The 13,266-nt window shown below is 40.7% G+C and overlaps 1 protein-coding gene across 1 annotated transcript in view; it reads left to right on the top strand.

Moving 5' to 3' along the window:
* The window catches only part of LMTK2 (lemur tyrosine kinase 2), a gene marked incomplete at its 3' end in the record, with an annotated part of 181,745 nt that overhangs the window by 110,245 nt on the left and 58,234 nt on the right, over positions 1 to 13,266 (top strand). The window contains exon 6 of the mRNA XM_082261707.1: positions 395 to 482. Within this exon, the coding sequence (XP_082117833.1) occupies positions 395 to 482 (88 nt within the window). The remainder of the gene's footprint in view (positions 1 to 394; positions 483 to 13,266) is intronic.

Genomic DNA, 13,266 nt, shown 5'->3' with positions numbered 1-13,266 from the left:
TTGAGCAAACTCAGAGAAATGGATTTTACAGTCAGTACAATCCCAAAAATTCCAAACATATTGAGTTTGTAAGACCGCTGCGCAAATATGATGTGACAAAGTATTGCAACGATCTCCATTTTATTCTATAGTCTCTGCTAATATATTATATATTTTATATATAATGTGTATGTATGTTTGGGGGTTCTTAGTAATTTTCTAGCAAGAAATACTGATTTTAACTTGTAAATAATGTGTATGTATGTTTGGGGGTTCTTAGTAATTTTCTAGCAAGAAATACTGATTTTAACTTGTAAACCTCAAGTGTCAGAAATAGAGCTGGTACTTAAGTGGTTAAATGGAAAATGTTCATGTCTGTCCTTTAGTAATTATATATTTCCTTCTGTTTCCTAAGCTACCTGCATCATCCTAACATTGTGCAGTGTGTTGGTCAATGTGTGGAGACTATGCCCTATCTTCTGGTATTTGAGTTATGTGAACTGGTAAGTTATTTACAATGCTGTGATATAGTTATACCTTATCTACAATTTATTATAGGTATTTCTCCAACAGTAGTCCTTTGGAATATTGACCTCATTCCTTGTGTTTCTCTGATAATGATTACAGGTCAATCACGAGTGCTGACATCACAAACTGCTTGAATTACAAGCTGTTGCAACCCAAGATTGCTTTACTTACACACACACACACACACACACACACACACACACACACACACACACACACACACACACACACACACACACACACACACACACACACACACACACACACACACACACACACACACACACACACACACACACACACACACACACACACACACACACACACACACACACACACACACACACACACACACACACACACACACACACACACACACACACACACACACACACACACACACACACACACACACACACACACACACACACACACACACACACACACACACACACACACACACACACACACACACACACACACACACACACACACACACACACACACACACACACACACACACACACACACACACACACACACACACACACACACACACACACACACACACACACACACACACACACACACACACACACACACACACACACACACACACTCTCTACTAGACCTCTGAAGGTTTGCTGTGGTATCTGGCACCAATCTGTCCGTAGCATATCCTTCAAGTCCAGTAAGTTGTGAGGTGGGGCCTCCAGGGACTGAACAAGTTTTTGTAGCACATTTGACAGATACTTGATTGGCTTGAGATCTGTAGAATTTGAAGACCAAGTCAACACCAAATTTGCCGTTGTGTTCCTCAAACCATTTTTGAACTCCTCAGACCAGGCCACTTTCTTCCATTGCTCCATGGTCCAATTCTGATGCTCACATACCCATTGTAGGCACTTTTGGCTGTGAAAATGAGTCACGTGGACACCCTAAACAGTCTGTGGCTACGCAGCCCCATACACAACCAACTGCAGTGCACTCTGTGTTGACACCTTTCTATATGAAACTAGAATCAACTTTTTCAGCAGTTTGAGCTACAGTAGCTCTCCCTCTGGATTGCGTCTGAGCCTTGGCTACCCATGATTCTGATGCTTGTTTGCCGTTTTATATATTTATTTTTCTTTGGACCACTTTTGTTTTGAAGATCTTGCACAAAAAGGTGCATTATTTGAGATATGAACATCAAACGGAATTATATATAGAGGTAGTAACAATGACCGATTCTCCGATAAATTTATCACTAGCTAAAAATTGCACACAAGTATTGCCTAGTGTACTGCGAAATTCTCCAACTCAGGTTCCAGGTAGCTGGTAGCAAAAGCATAATTACGCCTTTTCAATCTTTTAGGTAAACAGAGCTTGTGAGCTTAGGCTGTTTAAAGCTAGGAGCCATACTTTGCAAAGGTGCCTCAGTGCTCCAATGTGGCTTCACATATAATTGTGAATGTAAGAAAGAGAAGCCTCTGATTTTAGGTTAAATGTGTTTATTGATTTTGCCAAACAGTACAATAGTATAGAAGCCCTCATGAGTAGAAACCGTGATTTCTTAACCTTCCAGATTGAAACTCTTTTAATTAGGCTTTCTTTGCTGAATAACTGAGGATGTTTGCTGTGTTTTAGGAAGAGGTTCCAATGGCTGTGCAAATATTAAGATGGTTTTAAATTGATAAAATTTCACTGTTGATTCAGGCCTTGTTCACATGGGCTTCAGCTTGCTCATGGGCAAAATGTACAGCAGGTTTTTACTAAGCATTTTGCAGAGCTTTTGACAAGCTATGTTGAAGTCTTTAAATTTCAAAATGCCATTCGACTCTAGGTTTGAAATATTAAACACAGATCTTAATGGGAGAGCTGGCTGTCACTTTAAACGAGCGGTTGGCATTATTTTAGTACGCTTCAAGTAGTGTTGACACTTGCTGAAGTCTGCTAGCAGCTTGTTTCAAGTGACAGTCAGCACTCCTATTAAGATATGTGTTTAACATTCCCAACACCTAATTGAAGAGTTCTTTAAAGGGATATGAAAGGCTCCTTTTTTGAAAAAAAAAAGTTATTTACCTGCTTTGTGCAACAATATTGCACAGAGCAGTCCCTCTTACCTCCTCTTCTGGAGTCCCCCATTGGTGCTGTCTGCTTCTTCCTCTGGGTGTCTCCATAGCAATCTGTGTTCTAGGGGGGGCACCCATGCAGATTCAGGATCTCTTCTGAGTAAAGCTTTGTGCGGCCATAGACACACAGCGCCAGTAAGCCCCGCTCCCTCGTCACAGGAGTTTCACGGACAGTAGCAGTATCCGATAGCTCCCGCTGCTTTTGAGTCTCCTTTTATTCCTTTATGACCAGGAGAGGAGAGCAGTGCTGCATCCAGGACAGTGCTGGCTCGGTGATAGCAGATTTGGGGGGGGTGGGTGAAAAGGTAGTGGAGTGTTGTTTTTTAACTTAATGCCGAGGATACATTTGTGTAAAAACTTTTTGCACTTAAAACGACTTTAACCCTTTTACACATGTCGGACTTGGCACCCTAAAGTGGCTAAGCCATCTGGAGCCAGTGAGGGGGAGGCTCCCAATCCTGCTGCAGTGTGGTTTGGCTGCTTACCAACTCCCAATCATCAGTAGCTTTGGGGGCTCTAAAGAAACGTGCCCCAGAACAAGTTACACACATACACACAATGACTGTGTGTTAGTTATTAATGCTAAATTTTGAGAGTAACCTGGATAATTTTTTAAATGCAATCAAGGCTTACAGAAATTAGTTTGTGAAAATGCAAAACGTCCCGGTCACTTTTGTCAGTGCTATTTGCTTTGTACATTTTCTCATTTCATTGGCAAGTGATGACACTTTTAGGAATGAGGGTTGTCATTAGTGTTCGTGTCTAATCCCATGTTCTTACTGATATTAAAAACCTATGTTTTTCTATAGTTTAATATTATATTTTATTCACACTCCCTGTTACCTAAACCTCTACTAGGACACCTTATTTACCCTACACAGAAATACCTGGTCTGGACTGGTCAGCGCTACAAAATTACCAATAGGTGACTCAAAGATTTTTCAGGTTTAAAATAGTTATGTACATTTCCCAGCTAGTAGAAAACCCACTTAATCACCTCTGTTATAACCAGTAGAGCTTGTACATTGGATACCTCCTGAGGATCATTTTTCCTGCTGTAATTCACTCCCAGCCAAAGTCCATGCTCTGACCCCAACTGTGACCTCTGAAACCTATTGCCTTATACACTTAGGGTTATGGGTATTTTTTTTAGTACAGTAGGAGGATTGTTTGTAAAAACGATCCAACTATTAAGATTCTCATGTTACCAGATCAAGAAAATATAACAAAGCCAGCCATGTCAAAAAGTTGTACTTGTGTATGTGTTGTAAAGCTGAATTCCGGATGTGGCTATTGTTGCATAGTTACATTGATTCAGCTTCGACCAATGTAATTGTGCATGTGCTACAGCTGGGCGATCCTCTTAGCTGGAAATCTTTGTAGCAGGTGCTACTGCAGTGATAGCCCCTGGCTTCTGGATCCCTTGCTGAGCAGCTGCCTTGCTGCTTGGTGAACACAGTAGGTTGCTTGCTCAGCATAGGCCTTCATGAGCCCCAATTTTTTACACTTTGCATTTTCTCAGTGAATTCTCTGGCCGAGGTAGAGATCATAACGTCACTGCCCTTCCTCTCAGCCTCATCCAATCAAAGAATACTTGCCCTTGAAAAGATTAAATGCGTTTCCTTAATGGTACCTTTGCCGAGCGAGCAACCTCCTAAGCAGCAAGGCAGCCAAACAGTATGGGATCTGGAAGCCAGTAGCAATCACTGCTGTAAAGGTGCCTACTACAGTGATTTCCAACTTCAGCCGCATCAGTCAGGTATGACATTTATTTATACCTACAATGGCCTAAGCTGGATCAATGTAATAATGCAAAAGTGGTCATAGCTGAAATTCAGCATTAAATGACCAGGATTTATTCACCACCAGTGACTGTTGAAAGTCAACTTTACTGCTTTATAAATACGCCTCTAAAATTCAGTATAGTATTGGAATAATGGTGGCCTTTTGTGCTGGCCTTACCCAATTTGTTACAAGCTATAATATGTGTTTGTGTCAAAAAATCCAGACTTTGTTAGAAGAGGCATTATGCTTCTTATATGGTAGGCCATGTGGCGGTACAGTCCACCAGTCACATGCGGCAGCTGGCTACATCTTTTTATATTCTACAAAGACTCTTGTAACTACTCTTCTCTTATCTCTGGATTTTTACAAACAATTGTTTAAAAGTAGCCAGGCAATGTCCATGAACTCGCCACAGTTTATGGTCGTAGACTTTCATGTGGTACATATTTTCTGACTTATTGGGATTACTGATTCCCTAGCTTGTATTACACACAAATTTGTGTTGGTAATTAAATAGATTTGTTGGCAAATCTGCTTCTAAGGCTGGCAATATATTATACAATTTTCCTTTTAGATTTACCAAAACCATATAATATGAGGTCAAGCCTAAACACTTTCAGTTCGTATGCAATCATGCAGGCCCTTGCACCACATAGTTGAAGGTAAATCTAAAGGAGATTGAATAAGTAAATTGTATAATGTATGGCCAGCCTAAATACAGCGATCTGCTTAAAGCACCAAATTGTACACAAATCATTGTAACCGTTCGGTAAATGTACTGCCAGGGATATGAGATGTGCCTAAAAAGTTTGGTGAATGGTATCAGAAAATAAACAAAATGGAAGATACAAATGAACTTTATTGGCTTTCGAAATATTTGCCATTCTTCACAACACATTTTTGGCAACATTCATAAAGCTGCCACGTCTGCGTAATGTGCGCCTTTCATGGTGCTCTTTAGGCGGGGAAACTAGTAGTGTGGAAAGTAGTGACCGCTATTCCATTGTTTGCCACTTGGATTCCAGATCGAACTGGTAGTACCAGGTCTCATCCCCTGTGACTATGATTCGCAAAAAGGGTGGATTCTGGTCACACATGGTAATGAAATCTCCAGAGATTTCCATCTGTCTTCTGCTCATGGCTTCCGTCCCATACACTTGCACCAACATTTCATGCGTCCCTGATGCCAGTTTCCCCAATTTGTAGCAGAACAAATTAAAATGCATTGAAAAGGTTAAACTTATGCGCTATATTGAGGTAAGCGATCAGACGGATGTTCAAAATCAAGGAAATAATGGGCGTGGAACTCCTCCAAGCAAGCAGCTGATTCTGATAGTGTCCCCACGTATCACAATGTAAATAAAAATAATGAATAGAATCAGCGCTCAACTCTCAATGAGGGGGACCACTCTCTCTAACTCTAATGTATAATTATTATACATTAGAGTTAGAGAGAGTGGTCCCCCTCATTGAGAATTGAGCGCCGATTCTATTCTTTTTATTTAAATTAAAATGCATGTGCTCCCATTGTGGAGACACAGAAGTTAGAGATGGGGACTACAGAAAACAGGGTGCCTTGATGGGGCCTGTAGCTTACATATGAATTTGCAAATGTGTGCAGACTTAACCCCTGTTAACGCATATTGTTAGTTTTGATTGGTCGCTGGCTGCTTAGTAAGTTTCAGCTTGGAAATCTTTGCATTTGTTTGACATGCATCCCCCTTCCAGTGCTCCTTGCTGTAAAGACCAGTTGTAGGTGGGGGCACTGTGACCCTACCTTTCACACTGACTACTTTCTACTGCCCGCAGCGGGTTTACCTGGATGGTCCCATGTACTCTACGCTAGGTGGCGCTACTCGGTGTGTCTGGATAACCGTGTGCATGTGTGCGCTCCTGGCCCATGTTGCTGTTAAGATATGTGACTATTTACCAAACTTTAGACCCTTTTTAAACACCTTGTATGTTCGTTCACGGGATAGGAAAAGTCTTTCTTTAGGGTGTCACCTAGATTACAAAGCATGATTTACTTGGCAGCAATGTTGCTGTTTATTCACACCTTAATTGGAAAATGTTTTTACAAGGCGTTTCTGTAAGTTGCAATGCAGATATTTCCAAAGATACATACAGCTTTCTGTCCTAGGAGTTTCATGTCATTATATCCAAATAGTTTCTGCTTTGTTGGTGACCACTGACATGGAACATACTGAGTGGCAGTTGGGTAAATCTGCCTAATAATAATCTGCATTTTACAAGATAAATGGATACTGAAGTTCACAATTGTATGTAGTTGCTGTCTTTTAAAGCTGTAAATACGCAACAAAATCTTTTACTGGTCTCTAATAATGCACAGATGAAATCCCTAATATAACATAGTATTCTAATTGTATTGTCATGGATGATGATGGACTTGTGTAACCTGCTCCAGTGATAGTTGTTGTTGTGTTTTACAGTGGTGAGGTATAACATTACCATTAACAAGGAGAATGAAAATGACAGAAAATCCCAAACATTAGGTTGTCACCAGAAACGAGGGGTAATCTTTTAATGGAGACTCTGGTTTTGGTGACCCTGGGGATAATCAGGGATTCTTTCACTTTGGATGGATTTCTTCTCACTTGCTTTTTTGGTTATATGACAAGGAAGTAAAGGAAAATCTAATTTCTTGTGTATCTCACGTCCGTTAAAGGATAAGTTAATCTTTTGTACCATGTTACACCCATATTAAGGGTGTAACACAGTGATGGCGAACCTTTTTGGGCCCGAGTGCCCAAACTGCGACACAAAACCAACGTATTTATTTCAAAGTGCCAACATCCATCGCCATGCAGTACATCGCACATTTCCATCACACTGTAAACTAGCACATATGTATCTCCCGTCACCTCTCTGTTGTCCGGCCGCATCACTAAGTGAGCTACACATTACAAATCAGTCATGTAACTCATAGCACACCTCCTCACCATGCATCCCACCCCTCCATACAGCTCATAGCCTTCTTTACTCTCCATCAAACATCTGATTCCCCCCTCTGCAGCTCACCACCCCCTCCCTCTGGCCTCTGCTGTGGTAGGACAGTGGTGCAGTGACACTCATGTAGCTCATCATGCTCCCTCTGCCCACGCACACCTCTACTTCTATCACCATAGCACAGAACATGGTCATGTGGCGCAGCTCATTACCAGCAGCTCTGGCCTTATCTCTGGGCTTTCTCACTAATTGAACGAAGCAGCTGTACTTCGCAACCCTCGGGCAAACAAACACCCACTTTTTCTCCCACGCTTGTCATTTCTCGCCCAGTCCATTGGATGTTCATCCCCCAGCTTAGGGAGATCATTGGCCGCCCTTCCTGCTGGTCGGTGAGTTGGTCCTGCTGCGTTTTCTCCAAAGAGTTACGCTCAAAATGCTATGGGTGATCTGGAGGAAGCAGACGGTGTCGGGACAGTGCGTGGACACTGGGTGCTTTGTCCTCCTAATGAATTGCATGGAGCTTTTGTGTGCCTGAAGCTGCTCAGAAAACAATAGCTCGCGTGCCCACGGAGAGGGCTCTGTGTGCCAGCAGTGGCATGTGTGCCATGGGTTCACCATAACTGGTGTAACATGTTACAAATGCACCGGCACACATAGTGCAAAATCTGCTACAGCTGTGTATGCCAATCCGTTTCTCACTTCAGCTTGTTCAATTAAAGTGATTATAAAGTGTGCTGCTTTTTTTTTTTTTTTTCAAAATAACAAACATGTTAATGCATAGAATGCATTAAGATAAACCTTCTGTCTTTACAATCCCTTTAAGCTTTGACAAATAAAAACATAGAAGCTGATTGGTTTCTATGCAGAGCTGCACCAGATTTTGCGCACTCCAGTTTTAGTAAATCAATCCCCTTGTGTCTCTCAGTCCACTTCAAGAAAAGGTTTTTAACATAAATTCCAAAAATCCTATTAACAAGCAAGATACAAAAAAATGTCAAGATTTAAAATTTGCTCATGCCTGTGAAATGACGACAAACTAGGTTACCAAAAATATCCTACATTTTTAACATTTTTTTACATTTTTTTTTTTATTTAACTTTATTGCTTTGACAAAGGAGTGAACAAGCCCCCTTGTGATAGCTTTGGGTAGAAACAGGTACTCTTTATGGAGACATCAGAGGTCTATAAGACCACCAATGTCTCCCATGCCTTCCAAGGCTGCTGGTCAAACATCCGGTTTAACCAGTTGCTTCCTTGGCCATAACGACTAGAGAATGGCCGTTCTGAAACAGAAATTGTCCCAATGCCACCCATGGTGCTGTAATTTATTGTTGCTCTATGCTACATAATGTAAGTGGTCTTTTCCCTCCTTTGCCCTAAACATAATACTTGATTTAGTGAATACAAGGCATTCTCTGGCCTGTGCATTGCAGTAATGTATGTTAAAAATCCAAATTTCTGGCCTCTATTAGTTCTATACTTTACAATATTGTGCCTATAGGGCAGGGGTCTTCAAACTATGGCCCTCCAGTTGTTTAGGAACTACAATTCCCATCATGCCTAGTCATGTCTGGGAATGTCAGAGTTTTACAATGCCTCATGGGATGTGTAGTTCCACAACAGCTGGAGGGCCGTAGTTTGAGGATCCCTGCTATAGGGCATGAGCCATTCATTCCATGTCTGCTGAGCTGTATTGAACTACAGTGATTTTGTGTTGCATAAAAAAGTATCATGTCCACATTTTTGCACAGTGGGGGTGGCACTACAGCGCCCGGTGACCAGGGCTGTGCATCCCTGTACCGATGTAAAGGTTTGGATGTGTAGGAAGCTCTGCCGAGCCTCTGCGCCTATCAGCCTATCAGTGATTTAACAGGCTGCTGCCCACATCTGCATAGAAGACTTGTCACTCCTGGGCACATAAACACGCAATTCTGCATGCTGTATTGGCCTCTGTGTCCTTGTGAATGAGCTCTTAGACAGTTTTTTTTATAGATCAGGTGTCCTCTTTGAAAGATTTATAGACAACTGAGAAATGATTTTTCACTTCCCATCACATGCTGTCTTATGTGACAGCAGTAAGTAGGGCTGTGAGAGACAGTGAACCACAGGGATATAGAAACCACTAAAAACTTGAGGTCCCTAGACTTGCCCACTCTATTTAAAATGTTTTCAATTACAATTATAAAGGGTATTTCTCCTCTTCCTCAGATTGTACATTATTTGATATGTTGGCACACTTATTTCAAATACACCTATAGTCCATGATCTGCCATGCCAATTTTGTTGGTCTACTCCTTTTTTTTTTTTTTTTTTTCTTCACTCCTTTGTCTTAGGTAAAAACTATTATATACATGTTTGATTTGCAGTTTTCTATGGCAAAGTATGAACGAGTCAGAAAATGGTACCATGCTGCCACCCAGTGGAATTTTAAGTTTTTGCATGTAGCTTTAATTATGAAGCTAAATTAAATTATATCCAATTAAAATTTTATTTTGGAACAATTTTATTTCTTTTTTTGTTTGTGGATTGTTTTGATGATGAATCAGTTTTATTTTATTATTTTAAAGTTACCTGTGTTTTGTTTAAAAAAAAAAAAAAAAAAAAAAAACCTTGATCCAAATTTGTTATATTAACACTAATACACTTAGCAGTCTAAGGACTGGTTATCTGCAACATATATGCAGAAGTCTTAATTCAAGCTTTAGCCCTTACAAACTGAGATTTCTACTATACACATTGGTGGGCAGAAATTTTTACAGGGAACTCTGCCTTACTTTCTAGTTTTGCCACCCAAACCAGAAATAACAAGGAAAATCTCACTGAGACTCCCACATAGTGGCAACTGCAAAGCTGCTGTACTGCTCTCACTCTGCGGGGTCCCTAAAAGATTTGGCTAGAGTTGTACTGTTCTGTGCGCATGCATGGTAACGCAAGCGTGTAGGTGTTAATGGACCCAGAGTTTCCCTTTCTCTTTCACACTAAACTGTAGTGCATATAGTAGTTGTGAAACAGCCACATAGAGAAAATGATAGGATTTCTACTTGACATGCATTGTCATACAGCAAAACGCAAGACACTCGCTGCATTAAAATGGACGAGTGTAAATAGGCCCCGCCAGGAAACTTTTTTTTTTTTTTTATATTCCCAAAACACATACGCGCATAATTGCACGCAAAAACAAGCATTTATTACGTTTGATTTTGCTGTGCCGAAAGATCTGCATAGACAGGAGTATTTTAATATGCTTGTGTACGTGCATCTTTAAAAAGAGGACAGCTCTTCTGTTAATTTGGTTCTTAGAAAAGATCCAGAACAGATTGGAAGCATGTACAGTCTGCTCTCCTCCTGTAGGAACCTTGATAGTAGTATTAGACTTTGACCATACAAATAAAATACTGCTGTATTGGAAGATAAATACAGAATTGAGGTGCCACTCCAGGAAAAATGAAATAATGCCCTTTGCAACATTCTTATTGCACATTACAATTGTTAAAAGGCTTAGATTAAATAAAATATTCAGGAGAATTAATAAAGGGTGGTGCAAGCATTATGCTTGCACCATGCTTGTCAACATAAAAAGAGCATGTGCTGCCCTTTTGTTAATTACCGGTAGGAGTGATCAGTAAGTACTCTGTTGCATCACTTGCTGGACAGCTTGTTCTGCCACTCCTGACTCACTGATATTCTCCTTGGCAGAGCTCCCTTGCAGCTCTTTTCTCCATTGCAACCAGCACTAAATTCCCAGCTTGGGCTGGAATGGCTTGCTCGATTGAATGCATAGGTCTTTATGCTGTACAGTTCAAACATAATCTCCTATCCAAGTTGAAATGACAGTTGAACTCTGGAAACTAGACAAAATCTACCCTTTGCAGCTCCCATACCCGTCCTGTGCTACATGGTTAAAATGCGGTTAAAGAACAGCACTGGAACCTGCTGGACTAAAGAACAGAGTAGGTAATTCCCTTACTACTCAACCCCTTTGGAGGGGGGGGGGGGGGGGGTGGGGCGTCGTTGATAGGTATATTTCTTATTCATGACATGGTATGGACATGGATTATCTGGCCGTATTTTATTTTTCTTTCAGCTGGATATACACACTATCTGTAGTAAACCAGGCCAGCCACTGCTTGTCACCTCGCTGTCATTGACTTGTTCTAGGAATATCTGTCCCCATGCCCGAACAATGCAGGTCTGGTGACCTCAGCTGAGTACATTGTAGATTCTTTGCTGTCTGTCTGAAAATGAAAAAGGGGCAGCAACGCATATAACTATGTACTGTAATAAAAGGCTATAGCCCCATGCTATGGAAATTTTTTAGTGTCTGGCCTTTGTTGCTTGGAGTGGCTCTTAATTGTGTGGTGGTGCTTGGAGAATTTTCTATGCTGACATGCTTTTTCTTTGCTGTAAGTGTAAAGTATCAAGTTCTGGCCACAGCAAATGAGTAATACACGCCTCCCTGAATAATAGAAAAATACATTCTGTCAACTTGTTAATATTAGAACAACTCATGATTAATAGAAACAAAAAAATGATACTTGTGGAAATTTCCTCAAAGCATGGAACTCATGAGGGACTCTCATGTATTTAATCTTCTTACATATGTCTGCTTATCCCTGCCTATGGAGTATATGTTCCAACTAAATTTTAGATGGATTAAGATGCCCCAGATTTATTTAATTTTTTTTTGTACTTTCCATATACATTTAGCCAACAGTCTTAAAATATAAAATTTTTACAGGTTTTTGTGATTTTGCCTGTGACTACAATAGTCTCAGGTGTGAACAAGGCCTTACTGATAACTACAGTGGGAATGGGCGGCAATGTGGGCTGGACTCTGGATGTGTATGGGATAAACCACACTCCTGGCTTGTCCGTCTAACAATGCTGTGCAGTGGGCAGGTCAGACCAGAAGTCTTAGGCTCTTAGGTCTACCCACTGTACAGCATACTTTGAGTCTAAATCCCAGGGCATGATGAGATTTGTGGTCTATGTGGTGACCAACTTCAACAGTAAGATAAACAGATGTGCTTCGCTACCATGAAGTGAATGCCTGTTTTTGTATTGCAAGTCACCAATGTGAACAAGACCTTAGTCAAGCAAATATATTTCAAGTGTTATGTATGCTTGTTGTGACTACATGCTACCAAAGCTAATGTAAGGAAAAAAGAAGGCCATAAAAGAATGTTATATAAAAGGTGACAGTCATTCTAGAAGTAAACAGTACCAGCTCAAGGATTATAAGAGAATATTATAGGCCCCATGCCTTGCTCATCTAAGGAGGTTTTGAATCATAATGGGTAAGGCTTGCATTGGTGTTTTGCTTGGAAGCTAATAAGAGAAAGTGAGACTGGCTTTATAGTGCATCCTGTAAGTATTCACAGCGCTTCACTTTTTCCACATTTTGTTGTCGGAGCCTTATTCCAAAATTGAATAAATTCATTATTTTCTTCAAATAACACCCCATAATGACAGCATGAAAGAAGTTTGTTTGCAATCTTTGCAAATTTTTTAAAAATAAAGGAAAAAAAAAATCACATTAACATTAGTATTCACAGTCTTTGCTCAATACTGTGTTGAATCACCTTTGGCACCAATTACAGCCTCAAGTCTTTTTGAGTATTATTCCTCTAGCTTGGCACAACTATTTTTGGGCAGTTTCTCTCATTCTTCTTTGCAGGACCTCTCAAGCTCCATCAGGTTGGATAGGGAGCGTCGGTGCACAGCCATTTTCAGGTCTCTCCAATGTTGAATCTGGTTCTAGTCTGGGCTCTGGCTGGGCCATTCAAGGACATTCACAGAGTTGTCACATAGCCACTCCTTTGTTATCTTGGCTGTGTGCTTAGGGTTGCTGTCCTGTTGGAAAATGAACCTTCGCCCCAGTGTGAGGTCCAGA

Source organism: Pelophylax lessonae (genome assembly GCF_965119305.1).
Source record: "Pelophylax lessonae genome assembly, chromosome: 6".
NCBI classification, from domain to species: Eukaryota; Metazoa; Chordata; class Amphibia; order Anura; family Ranidae; genus Pelophylax; species Pelophylax lessonae.
The sequence above is the reverse complement of the archived record's forward strand: the minus strand, read 5'-3'. Positions and strand labels throughout refer to the sequence as shown.